The 13,836-nt window shown below is 40.4% G+C and overlaps 2 protein-coding genes and 1 long non-coding RNA gene across 3 annotated transcripts; 1 reads left to right on the forward strand and 2 right to left on the reverse strand.

Annotated features, from left to right (window-relative positions):
* Positions 1 to 32: 32 nt before the first annotated feature.
* LOC136440853 (uncharacterized) lies at positions 33 to 2,220 on the reverse strand. Its single transcript, XR_010756722.1, has 2 exons — positions 1,855 to 2,220; positions 33 to 1,337 (listed from the first exon to the last, which is right to left on the reverse strand). It is a non-coding gene; the product is annotated as an uncharacterized lncRNA (long non-coding RNA).
* A 42-nt stretch (positions 2,221 to 2,262) lies between these two features.
* On the forward strand, positions 2,263 to 10,107 carry LOC136446884 (somatostatin receptor type 2-like). Its single transcript, XM_066445568.1, has 5 exons — positions 2,263 to 2,271; positions 2,911 to 3,046; positions 3,378 to 3,631; positions 5,666 to 5,800; positions 7,839 to 10,107. The coding sequence occupies exons 1-5, from the start codon at positions 2,263 to 2,265 to the stop codon at positions 8,097 to 8,099; spliced, it is 795 nt and encodes a 264-aa protein (XP_066301665.1). The 3' UTR covers positions 8,100 to 10,107.
* Positions 10,067 to 13,757, reverse strand: LOC136440847 (sesquipedalian-1-like). The gene has a single exon (XM_066436989.1). It carries the CDS (start codon positions 13,308 to 13,310, stop codon positions 12,336 to 12,338), a length of 975 nt encoding a protein of 324 aa, XP_066293086.1. The 5' UTR covers positions 13,311 to 13,757; the 3' UTR covers positions 10,067 to 12,335.
* Between the last annotated feature and the right edge of the window lie 79 nt (positions 13,758 to 13,836).

The raw sequence follows: 13,836 nt of genomic DNA on the forward strand, positions 1-13,836 counted from the left end.
TAATTGGACAATGAATGAAACTTCCATGTATGTACATTTATTACATTTTAATGCAATCATAAAAAATTTAACTCTTGCCTTTTCCAAAACAATCCTAAGCATGGAATGTAGGTTTAACATGCCAACAGTCTCATCAATTAGAGCTGATACAAAAGCGTGCTCTCAGAATAATTCTTTACTCTGATTACTGATTACTCTTGGTATACTTAAGCACTATATCATAGCTCTGTACATCAAATTCAAAAGCCAGAAGAGAATCTTTTTAATTCACATATTCTTAGAATACTTCTTGGCAAGGATTACTCTTGCTAAACTTAAAAATCCTTTTTCTGAACCCTGGGGCCAGAACCATAAACTAATTCAGGAAGTGCTTCCCACTGTGGCCTTGCTGCAGTTTGAAAGGTGGATTGGCCCCCATAACTACATAAACACATAAAAATCCCAGACTGACTCCAGCTTGAAACAAAGGCAGGAGAAGATTAGCATAATACTGGTGAACAAGATTCAAATATTGTTTTCTGCTGGTTTTCAAAGTAACATTATGAAACCATACAGAATGACTTAAACAAAGTTACATAGTCAAAACAACTTTCAGTTTTTAGAAAATCAACCTTGTGTTCAAATAAAAACTCTCAAATCAGCCTGTCAAAGTTGTTTCAAAGTGTCTAACTGTATAATTGCAACTTGGAAATGCCCTCCTCACAGTTGAATTCAAATGTCTGATAGTTGTGTGTCTACAAGTATGACTTGCAGCTATGGTACCTACATGGTATTCTAAAAGCCAGTTATATAGACTGGAGCTATGTGGAACTTGTAAGGCAGAACTGCACATGAACTGCCAGCCTATGTCTTTACCTATGCTATACTACCAAACAGAGCATGGTATTTTAACCAGTGTTGTCATTTATATTCTGGGTTACATAAAGATAACTTCTTCATGTATAATCATACCTGTTCCTTACCTGTTATCTCTAAATTTCAAAAGTTTTTTTAGAGTATCTTGGGTGGTGGCCATGGTGACTGTCTTAGCCAGGCCACCACCCATGTGAACACCACAGCAGTCAGTAGCAGACTGACCCTGGTAGTTTACGATATAAAACCTCCTTGGTTTACGTTAGCCGAATTTATTGGGTGATTTTGTAGTACAAGCATGGTCTTTAATCACTAAATCAGACCTCTGTAAATTGAATTCAAAAGCTAGGAGAGAATCACAGACTGCCTTAAATTAGACAAATCTCTTTTGAAATTCACATATTCTCATAATGATTCTTGGACAGTAGTCAACTCGGTTTCTCCCACTCAGGACAGGAAAATCAGGGCTGACCCTCAGGACACACCTAAGCATATAAGGACAATTAGTGCAAGGCAACAAGCCACCAGGATAAGATTAACAAAATCTTGTATGGGACTTAACTACTTTACAAGAGATATTGACAAGTATATATCTTTGATAATACTGTACATGCAAAATAAATTGATATCAGACACCTCAGGCTAAACTCATCGATTCATCAGCAAGACTACTTGATACTGAAAACTTAATCCCATCTACCTTCATAGTATGTGCGCAGTTTACATATTCCCAAGACGAGAAACGTGTAAGAAGCCACATTATAATCAATGTTCGCCCCGTCCCCTCCGACTCGCCGCGTCCCGCCCCAGTACCGCGGCATGGCACCGCGCGGAAAACACAATTCCCACCGCATTTATCCCAAACTATATGCAGTAAAACTGGTGTCAAATTAAAGCTAAGAACATGCTTTATCGTATTTCCGGTGCCGCAAATTGATTATTTACTTCTATAGGGGCGAAAAACGTGATCAAAGTTTTTAAAATCGTCATAAATTGACTTACCTTGCACATAGAAATTTGCGGCCCCCGGCAAAATGTTCCTAAAATCGTCTAGAACGTGTTCGTGACATTTATACAGACCATAATATTCGTTTGACCCGGTGGAAATTCGGTCAAAGTGCGGAGTTCGATTCCGCCCTTCGCTAGCGGGGCGGGTGTGTCTGCTCGTTAATCACGCTCTAACTCGACACCAGTAACTTGTATTTATAAGAAATTCCGTACACATAGAGATAACATATTGATGGTAAAACACACAAAATCTGGTGCTTGTAAGTATTATACTTTTTTTTTCACAATTTTTTTAATTGACCAACTTAGGCCCGTTAGACGGGGGAGTCAGATTTCGCACGTTATTAGAAGGTGAATTGCGCTAGCTACTTATATAAGCAATACATTCAAATAAAACTCAGTATGATGATGGTTAACATTGCACTTTTTTGTATCGGTATTGATAATTGTTATCAACGGAGGTATTTTTGGGGGTGTCTGTTTGTGTGTGTATGTGTGTGTGTGTGTGTGTGTGTGTGTGTGTGTGTGTGTGTGTGTTTCCGGATATTTGTTGTTATAACTTAACGACTGGATGAATTGTGATGATATTTGGTATGTAGGTAGGTCTTTGAAAGAAAAGAAAAGTCGAGATCAAGTTCGGGCTGTACTGTAGCAGAAGTTTCGGTGTTTGTATCTTATGTCTTGGACATACTGTGGTCTTGTTTCTTAGCTATGACCACATGATTTATATCACCAGTTTATATCTAAGTACAAAGTAGGGTGAATTCATTCCTTAGCTAACGGATATCATACCTTCGTAAGACATCAGGAGCCGCATAGTTCCCGCTCAGATTTCTATTCAGCCTTAGTTAAGTTTCCCCATTGGCACAAGTATCAAGAATCCTATCTGTCCACATAGACCAGATTATAATTGGTAAACAGAGTGGGCAGTTTTGATTGTACTCAAAGCGATTGGTTTTGCATGGCTGTGGTTATGCGAGCACTTTATATGATAGATACGTTATGTTTTTCGACATTCTTAGTCGTACAAAGTTTCTCTTTAAAAACTAGGTGACAGCTCAGGCAGCCTGTTTAAGTTTGGCCTTGCTCGGCCTTGACCGCTACTTTGCCATACTGCACCCCGTCCTGTCAGTGAACTACCGACGGAAAAGAGTGGCCATCATCGGTAGTATCATCGTCTGGATCGGTGAGCTATATCTGCACTACTGTTTCTTCGACATAGTTTATCAAGATATTAGTCATAAAGGGTGAGGATTGCAAAGATAATGGGATGGTATCCGTGCACACTTACTCACCCACCCGATCCCCACGTGCACACACACCCACAAACAAAGACATACATGCACGCACACTGACAGACGCACAAACATACACACACACACACACACACAAATATGCAACACACACACACAAATGTGCAACATACACACACACCTGTAAGGACAGGTGAAACTAACATAATACATGGTTGATCGAATTACATAAGTTTACTTATTAACTTATTATTCGATCCATAGCCTCGTTCATCTTGGCTCTGCCGACGGCTCTGTACTACCGACTGGAAACCATCAAATGGAATGGAGAAAGTCTGAAGATTTGCCGCCCAAACAACCCACCAAAGGACTGGGCGCGAGGCTACTGGATATACTCGCTGCTGTGCACCTACGTCATCCCATTGGTGGTTTCCTTGGTCACGTGCTCAGCCATCGTCTACCGCCTCTACCATCGCTTCCAGCCTAACGCACGCCAGTCTGGCATCCGGCGGAAAAAGGTATTCGTTTACGAAAGGCTAGCTTGTATTCATCACAAAATAAGTTAACTAAGCATATTCTTGATTAATCAATATCCTTAAGTTCGACCTCAAAGACTTTTGAAGAATGCAAGTTTTTATCATTTTCCCGCTGATCAACTGCATCGTTTGGATGCTAAGCTAACCAAGGAGGTTTAATAAGCATATTCTCGATTTTACTTTAATAGTATCCAAACAATGGCATCAAGAAGTTGGGGACATTACTAGTGTATTGGTTGTGAAAAAATATGTAAAAAAACTGCGCTTCGTGTAGCAATGAGGTTAAACCTCCTTGATGTAGTGCATGGTTCTGAATCTGGGTCGAAAGCTTTGCAGGTGCACATGAACAAGAAAATGCTACTCTAGAAAATGGATAGAAAAAGATACGTGCAGAACCGAGAAAACATAATCATGTTCTTCACTGTTCTTCAAAATAAGTTGCTTATCCAAGATTAAAGTAACTTTCAAGACGAGATAAAACTAATAAATGCATACATACCTATCTAGTCATCACGTCAGAATGAGATATGGAAAATTCTAGTCTATTAACGTTAGATCTAGATTTGAAATATCAAGTAAATGTGGCCTTCTTTTAAAGAATGAATGCATAAAAGCCACATGTTATGTCCACATGCCTGCTGTCATACCGCTGATCTTTAAAACTAAATTGGGACATTCGTAGATTCGTAGATCTTTGTCGACGACCGGTTCTTTCATTATGTTGATATGTGACCACGGTATGGCAAGGCCATGGTTATTTATTCAGATGTTCCATGCATAGTGGATAAAGGAGGGCAAAAGACGGTAGGAGTATAAACACATTTGCTAACTGCCGTCGCTAAAAAAACGGAAATAGACAAAGCGCAATAGTGAAAATTGCGAAAACAGTTACAATTATATTGGAAGTTAACATTCAAATCATCTACTAGTACACAAATCACCATCATATCATTACACTAATTATTGACGACGATGATACATTAGAGTTAACGTAACATGACCAGTTTACGTCCGATTTATTCAAAACGTTATTTATTCTAAAACCGCGTGGACAGAGCCAAATGTTTAACCCGTGGGTAGAAATATCAGCTCTTCTAACAAGAAAATGCATGGTCTGTAAGTTTTTCTCCGCCTGTTTAACTCCGTGCGAGCATGTATTTATACTGGGGTATATGGTGTAGAATTGTGCTAGGCTTACCCTTTATCGTCCACCTCGGTATTTCCCCTTCTAGTGCTATGCTTGAAGAACATAGACCGGAAAAAAATGCACAGTAACTGTCGAAAGTAGTCTACAGACAAATGACAGTAAAGTCACTATGTTTGTCCCTCCGCTTGCCCGACGCGATGGAACAAAACAATTTTTGTATTGTGAATTTCCCCGAAATCAGCAGCACGTGGCGTTCACGTGATAAACGCATGGCCATGATGCTATGCCGTACAAAAATGTATCATCTGAGCGGGGGTCGCTAGGTTGTATCAAACCTTCCTAAAACTGGCAAGAGTTTCAAACCTCGAATCACCATGGATAGTCTGCATATCAAAGACAGGTTTAACGTCAGCTACGTTTAAAAGATATTAGCTATCGTGTAAGTTAGAAAAACATGATGGAATATGCGGTGTCGAATTACATATGAAATGCGTGATGCATGACGCTTCCGTGCAACTTGTTGTTACTGGTACAGGAGTTTATTCTGTTATGTCGCTGGACATAAACCCTTTTAAATGTTTTGTATAAAAGAGAGAGATGGCTGAGGATCATACTTATGACGTTCTTTGTTTCTCATGAGAACAGGCTTTGGCATAATACACCGCGACATGTGCACATGACCCAATCTGGACATTAACTACTCCTGCACGTAAATAGGTCATGTTACGTTACAAGTACATTTTCATGATCAATGTGGTTGTCCTGGCTAAACGTCTATTGTATCGCTAGACGTGGTCCATTGGCGCTGAAAATGTAACAATAATTCCATCTGTAATTTCAAAATTCCATTGTCAAAATTTGTGCGACAGAACAAGAAGTCTGCGTGTCTGCTGATCGGGTCAGTGGCTGTCTTCGCAGCCTGCTGGCTTCCCGACCACGCCATCAACCTCTGGCTCGTGCTGAGTTCGGATGAGGAGATATCAGAAACAATCTACTGGATCAAGGTACGTTTCTGACATTGTTACCCCCGTGAAACGGAGGTATTGTAGTGACTTGCTGTGTGTTCGTGAGGGTTATGTCTGTTCGCACAATTACTCGAAAATACATGAATAGGTTGTCTTGATATTTGGTAATTGGTATGTCTTGATGAGACCCCGGAATTACTGTAATTGTTTTAAAAACCTCAAACCACCATATGGGGTCAAAACTGACCCCAGGCGTGTATCAACATGTGCCATTTTGACATTTCGAGTCGAAAACAAAATTCCTCCTATGAGTTTGTTTGTATATATGTCTTATACCTTCTCTTACGTTTTTACCGAGATTGGCTCATTGTTGATTAAGCTATCCTAGAAAATTTACGCGTGGTCCAGTGGGGTCAAAACTGACCCCAGCAAAATCTGCACTCATAATCCTAGTAACATGTATAACAAGGGTTATTATGATTATAGTAACAAAATCAATCAATTTTTTATTGAACGTAAAGATTTATGACGTTGCTACGTATTATGACGTCATTTATGTGATTTTATTGGCAAAATCCACCGAATTGAGTATTTCCATGTAACTCAAAGGTACATGATAAAAATCTAATAGAAATTCTGTATGATAAATCATAATGAATCCAATGACCTTGTTTGTCGATGGCAACAGGAACGACGTCGAAATGACGTCATAAAAATTATATTCATGTTGAGCTACCATTAGTGAAATCTACCATCTTGTTTCCGCCATCTTGGATTTTTTTTAAATGCAATTTTTCATCATTTAGCCTAAAAGCATAATATAAATGGACTAAAACGTTTATATTAAGATTGTTTCTGCTTCAATAAACATGACAATGATGAAATTTGAGGTTGAAATAGCCGGTTATAGCTAATCTAATTATATCGTCCGCCATCTTAGATTTTGACCGATGACGTAATCAAATTTGCATTTATTATGAATGTCAAATCATAAAAGTTATAGTGAATTACATTAGATGGTATTGATGAGAAAATAAGTGCAGTCTAGAAAGACAACCCTAGTAATTAGGGACTTTTTCCAAATATGGCTCTCAGAAACTGGTTGGCATAGCAACATGAAAACGTTCATTAGTTATTTCATTTATTTCAAATTGTTGCCAACGAAATTTTAGCAAAGTTGACAAAGGTTGTTGTTCTAGCGTAAGCCACTCAGATGCTATATGACATCAAGTGTTGGCGCAGGCCTCAAAAGAGCCCGTATATTCGAATAGCGTTAGTTGCAAAAGACGATGTCCCTTTTTATGCATAAATTATGATAAAAAGCAGAAATTATTCACACCTTATCATATCAAACTGTCCCTTATAAATCAATGGAATTATACATATACACAAATCACAAAAATAGTCACCAAAAAAGCTGTATTTGTAGAAAACATTGTGGGGACAGTTTTTACCCCATACGGTAAGATTAGTCGTAAAAAAGCTACGGTGGTTTGAGTGTTAACAATTACAGTTAACAACTTTGTTTCTTTCACTGTAACTTTGTGTTCACTTTTTTCGTGGTCACCTCTGTACCGTGAGCTTATCATCATCACCGTGAAAAACTGTTGTTATCATTTATGATTCCTTCACACATCCGTTCTGTAAATCACTTGCCACCACCATGAAGTTAAAGTTCAATGAAAATGTCAATTTTCAATCCTTACGCCGAAATTTTGCTACCGTGAAGATAAAGTGAATTACAGATTTTTGGGCTTCCTGGCGTCCTGTTTTGGTACTGCAGTGGAATTTCCGATTTTGATTGCTCGTGTTTTGGACATCCTATGGTTATGATTTTTAGTGGTAGATAGCTATTCAGAGGGAGACAATTTTGTTTCAGACTTTCTTTCTCCTTTCGGGTGTATGCAATGTTGTTTTGTACATCAAACACTCTGTCGAGTCTTTGTTCGTAACTTGATTACACTACTACCAACTAAAAAGGACATCTGTCAGTAAATTTGTAGCCCAATGTGATATCTTATCAAAATGTGACATTTTTGTCAAGTTTACAACCCCCCCCCCCCCTGCTACCCTGTAGGTAGCTGCGCTGATCCTCACCTACACCAACTCCGCCGCCAACCCATTCATCTACGCCATGGCAGGAGAGGACTTCCGTGCCTGTCTCAACAACATCTTCTGCAAGGAGAATCAGAGTGCCAACCCGGGATCGCGTTCGAAGATGATGTCAACACGGCGCGATCTCTGTGCCGCGGCAGGACCTCCTCTGGAGATCATAGCTCTTGTTGACACCAATATGGCGATAGTTCCCCCGTATATAGAAGCAGAGACTGCAGTATAAAATAACTAGAGTTCCACGAATGCATATCTTCGCCGAATAAGCTAGGGTTTCTTTCTATAAAGAGTGCAGAGAGCGGTGTTTTTAGAGTTCTTAAATCTATTATGTTTATAAATGTTACCTCATATATTAAAGGTGCCCTAAGCGATTTCAGGGGGTAAATATTCTGGGGAAAACAATTCTGTTTTGTGAGGTTGAAATTGACATTTGCTTCCCCATATTACCACATCTGCTTCATCATTTCAGACTTTGGGCATTTAAAAATGGCACAGAAGCAAGCCACAAAAGGAGTATTTTATTTATTGGGTCCCCCAAAAAATCAGCCCAGAATCCAGCCGTAACCGTTTTCTGTCGACAATTTTCGGTAACTTCCGACCGCGTGACGTCACAATGCCCAAGGAAATTGAGCCATGACCAGGTGATTATTTCTTCGGATGCGTTCGGGACTTATCGGTCAGAATCGGGCATGTTCGGAAGATTTGAAATGATGGCTGGCCTCCAAGTGCACAGATTTTCAATGAGTTCCCACCACACAACGACATCACATTTTTGCTCCATGATGGTCAATATGTGATGGAATAGTGTTATCTAAACCTACTATGGATAGAAATCAGAAAAATATTGATTTTGAATACATGACTTTCAGCGCCCTAATATTGCTTAGGTTGCCTTTAAGTTGAGTCTATCAATTCACATGTGTGCGTTATGTACAGTGTATAGTGGTTTACAAGTAAGATAGGAAATATATATTACAATCAATGCCTATGTAAGTATAATTGCTTTTGTTAGAAGAGCGTTTGAATTATATGTGCCTGAACATGTAAAAATGTAGCATTGTGTGTATGGGCAGTATTACCATAAGTAGCAGTTTGTTGTTATATCAAGGCAACATAGACCATGTCGTGGTCTGTATAGTATGTGTCCATTACAGTGTCTCTGATACTGTCTTGTACATGTCCACGGACGTAAACGTGATCTAGAAGGGTACTATTGTCAGTGGAGCTTGAACTGTCCTGTTACGGATTATAAGGATTTGGGGAGGAAGAGGTAGACATTGAAATCACCAAGGATAATTGTCAAGATGTCACTTGGAAGTTGATGTATGAAGTTTTTGTAGTCTATCGATCATGGCTGCTTCAGGCAAGGAGTGTGGTTGATGCTGTTGACTGTGGTCGATAGTTTGGTGACTGTGGTAGCTATGCACTTCACTCCATCAGCTGAAATATGGAGCTGTGTAGAATTGACGTCTTGTGTTAAGTAACAGTCATCACCCCTCCTCGTGTTCCATTTCTGTCTGTTCTAAAGGCCGTTGCTTGTGGCAGAAAATGTTTAGTCTGTTATTGGCCATTCAGGAAGGTTTCGACGAAGCATAAGACATTGACCGTAACATAAATGATCATAAATGTTGTGTAATTATGTGTATTTAACATATCCAAAGCAGTCAGGCCATATATAGCAAGTAAATCTTATGGATGACATCCTTTGCAGACTTCAAATTTAATGCGAGAGGGGGAAAAAACAAGGTAAAAATTCTAAAAAAGATGGCTAAATTTTCAAAATAGACATCATAAACATTGTAACAAGAATTGAAGCGATAAAACATGGGTTTACAGCCAACAAGTATTCCATTCCTTTTTCAAGAAGTGCACAAATTGACACAAGTGTGGAGGACTGGTATCACTTACCTAGTTGGTAACTACAACTATCAAACTACAGTCATGGCTACCTCACTAGTGTACAATTTGGTACCAGTACTTTCTTGTCATGTTTACCATCTCTGGAGGGGAACTTTTTTATTAATCAGGTGAAAATCAGTGAGCGCGCTGATGTCATCCATAACATCAACTTGCAGTGGCATTATGAACTGACAGTTAATATGAGCTGACTACAAGAAGATCTGCCACAAATCTAAGAACTTTTAAATATTAGTGTAAATCACTGTGTAATGTAAGTGAAAATCACCAGAAATCTCAAGTATGGATGTTATATTAAAAACTTCACATAATTGCTATTGTTGAGAGTATGTGGCTTTACATGATAGAACATAATCATGGCTAACACCATATTGCATGTGCTATCTGAAGATAGTACCGTATTTTCTCGATTAAAGTACGCACCCCAATTTAAGTACGCACCCCTGATTTGGGGCTACTTCCAGACAAATTTGCAGAACTGAAACGTAAAGTCAAAAACCCCAAATAAAGTACGCACCCCTTCTCCACTGATCTTGAACAAATTTTGAACAGGATAAATTCAAATTTATGGTGTTCCTCCTATTATCTCCAGGTCATTTTTCTTATATCAAGGACTTCTACATAATGCCATTCCTTAGATTCATAAAAGATTCTCTTGTTTACTCTGCCAGCATTGTCTCTGCAAACTTGAGGATTGCCTACGACAAGTTACAAACTTTGCAAATTGGCAGGTATTGAGCCATGCATTGTTGCACCGCAGCTGGGTTCCTGGTTTGATTAAGCAAGGGTTTGAGGTTCTTTTCCGATTTGTCCGGGCAATAGCCTCAAATAAAGTACGCACCCTGACTTTAGCAATGACTTGTGGTGTTTTTGAATTTTGAAATGTTTAAAAAGTGCGGACTTTATTCGAGACAATACGGTAGATAGCACTGTAAAAGCATTCAGGTTTTATTTGTAAATACTCATTAAATAACTCTTCGAGAATTCCTGAAAACTGCAAGACTGATATGTTGTCTGCTTGTGGTTTTGCACAAGGCAAAAAAAGTCCTTCCTACCAAAATACGTATACTATAGGGCTTTCAACGACTGATTGAAAGTAACAAGAACTGCCTCATAACAAGAACTGCCACATAACTTGACTTGAACAGTGTGAAAACAGATGTGGAAATTCTGTTGTACTTTGTGTTACCTACTCAGGGCTCGAAATTCATTTTTGGAAATAGGTGCACTGGTGCACCCAACCTAAAAAATTAGGTGCACAGAAAATAATTTGAGGGCACCACATAGAATAAAGTTGAATGATACCAAAACATAAGCTTGACGCTACACTCTCTTAAGAACTTCAATCTGTGATTCTACCCAGATTTCAAATTTCAACCAAGCAGTACATCAAATAAAGTACAAAAGATTATATTGCTTTTACTGATACTTAAATTTCAAGAATATTCAGTATGCTAGTGTACAAGAGAACCTTGACCGTAAAGAGTACAAAAATATCTAGGTGCACCGGTGCACCCACAGTCAAAAATTAGGTGCACAGCTCCAATTTTGGGTGCACACAGGTGCACATGCACCCACTATTTCGAGCCCTGCTACTTCAGTACATTTTCTTAGGCTAGTCTTCAAAAAGTAGAACTATAGGAAGATTATAAATGTCTGCATTGGAAAAGTTTACTGCTTTTGACATCTGTAGAATTTTTGCTGTTTGGATAACCACATCATCAAGAATTGACAACAAACGGTCCAACTGTATGAAGCAGTCATCATAAAAGTCTGCGTCCATTGGTAAATATTTACTGTCATTGACATCAGCACAAGCTTATATTGCATATGTCCAGTGTTTCCGCCAGAGGGGCGTCTTCCCGTCAAATGACGGCCTTATGTCGCTTTGGACGGCCTGAACTCAGACATAGGCCGTCCTCTTTAAAAGAAGACAAACTAAATGCCGAGAAATCGGGAAATAAATACGAGAGGTCGGCATAATTTCTTTGTTTTTCTTTGTTACTGCGGGCGTGGGGACGCTCTATATTGTTGGACATTCACACTCTTTTGTTTGTTGCTATTGTTAAGCTTGCGAAGAATCGATGTCGGTGCCTTTGGCATACGGTGATCTCATTAAAAACCCGTTTTTCAAGACTCAATCGAAGAAAGTCATCGAAGAAAACAAGGAAAAACGTAAACAAACAAGAATTTCGCCCGTGCATTTCAGCCTCTACGTCGTGATTTGCCGCGATTGGGCATCATTTCTGACTGTATTCGACACAATATATATTCCTTTGAATGTTTTTCCGTGAAAATTCTCCATATGTACCGTAGATAAATCGTATTTTTCGCTATGAATTCACGCTCGCTCGAGTCGCAACCAAGTGGACGACCTCTCAGTCGCGGTCTGGCGGAAACACTGCATATGTCCACATTGCAACTCTATTGTAGAATGCTGTCCAACAACGTCCTGTTATATCAGTGAAACCTTGTGTGCTTTTCTCCAGCTTGCAATGGCGGCTTGCACAGGAGCACCGAAGTCCTGGTGCATCTTGGCGAACGATCAGACTTTGGCGCCGGATGTGTCGTAGAACAGCGAAGACCCTGCCACCCCCGCAGACCGCACGTTGTGTCTTGACGCCCCCGGGCTCGCTTTGGCTGCAGACTTATTGAGACTCGTGGAGGCAGGGGCACTCTGGGTGAGGGATATGTTCTGGGGTACAGCTGTGTACCAAGCTGAGGCGCCTGCTGAATTCGACCTGTCTGAACTCTCTATGGCAGCATTGTACCAAGTACTGGCGGCTTTGCTGGTATTTAATGACGTGCCCCCGTTTCCATTCTGTTTGATTGACGAAGTGTCAAGTGGGGTAAAGAACGTACTTGACCCTGATGGTTGCTGATTGGTTGTCGGAGCTGGTGTGGGTTTGATAGGAGGGGGAGGGGGTGGCCCCCTGACTGGCGGCGGGGGAGGGGGTCTGTTTGGTCCGCGTGGCCGTGAGTTGACTCCTGTCTTTGGCGGGACACGTTTTGGATCAAACCTGTCCTTGTCAAAGGGGTTTACCCTAGGCTGGGGTGCCCATCCCCCTACTGCACCGTTCAACAGGTCCCCCTCATCTCCCCTAACCCCTCTGTCTTCAAGTTCCTTCAGTTGCCTCTGCAGCTCCTGTACCTGTAGCCTCTTGTAATCATAGTTAGCACACTGCAGCGCCTTCATCCACGACTCCATGTCGTCGTGATTGTCGGCCATTAGGACATAAGTCCGAGTTCCCGGGCCTTGGAAGACTATCTCGAACACATTGGGGCAGTCGGACTCTATGGCGTCACTGGACAGCTCTACGGTGCATCCTTCAAGTACGATCACTCCTACGGGCTCCTTGTCGCCTTTTCTGTCGAAGTAGAAGAGTAGGTTGCCCTTCAGGAGAAAGTAGCGACGCTGGAATCCTCTGTTGACCTCCCCCCTCTTATGGAGGTAGCCATCTTTGTCTATCGGAGAGGCACATGTAGCGTAGGCCGTAACGTTCTTCTCGTTGAGTTTCATGGCGAATCCGCTTCAAAACACACTTTGCGCGATCTGCAAATCTTCTAAGTACTCACACTTTCATTTCAAGCCTCAGAATGGCCTAGAAATGAGTGAAAAACGCGACGGAAACTACAGGAAAGTGTCAGAAAACGAGGCGTGAACAACTTTTTGACTCACTGCAGCCCAATGGAATGTCGGGAACGGGTTGAACCAAGTTTAAAGGTCATGAAAACACAAACTTTGGCAAAGTCTGCCAAACGGAAATTTTGAGGCTCTTGTTTCGAAACCTTCAAGCGAACTGTGTCGCCTGCATGACGGATTAACCACCGAAGTATGCGTTACTCTCTCAGTAAAATGCGGAAGAGGAACTGGAAAAGAACTATAAAGGGTCACATGGGGTCACGCAATCACGCGCTTGTCATTGGAACATTTCATTCTGAAAAAAGGGATAATACATTTCGATTATACTTATAAAACACTAATACTGAGCACTAAAACATTGATAGTAATGAATAGAGGCAAAATATAATACATTCTATATTTT

This window comes from Branchiostoma lanceolatum, chromosome 1 (genome assembly GCF_035083965.1).
Source record: "Branchiostoma lanceolatum isolate klBraLanc5 chromosome 1, klBraLanc5.hap2, whole genome shotgun sequence".
NCBI classification, from domain to species: Eukaryota; Metazoa; Chordata; class Leptocardii; order Amphioxiformes; family Branchiostomatidae; genus Branchiostoma; species Branchiostoma lanceolatum.

Excerpts from the sequence above, each read along its gene's own strand:
- LOC136446884 (XM_066445568.1), top strand. Across the intron at positions 3,632-5,665 it reads CTGGCATCCGGCGGAAAAAG|AACAAGAAGTCTGCGTGTCT; the intron begins GTATTCGTTTAC and ends TTTGTGCGACAG. Across the intron at positions 5,801-7,838 it reads AAACAATCTACTGGATCAAG|GTAGCTGCGCTGATCCTCAC; the intron begins GTACGTTTCTGA and ends GCTACCCTGTAG.
- LOC136440847 (XM_066436989.1), bottom strand. The coding sequence starts at position 13,310 with ATGAAACTCAACGAGAAGAACGTTACGGCCTACGCTACATGTGCCTCT.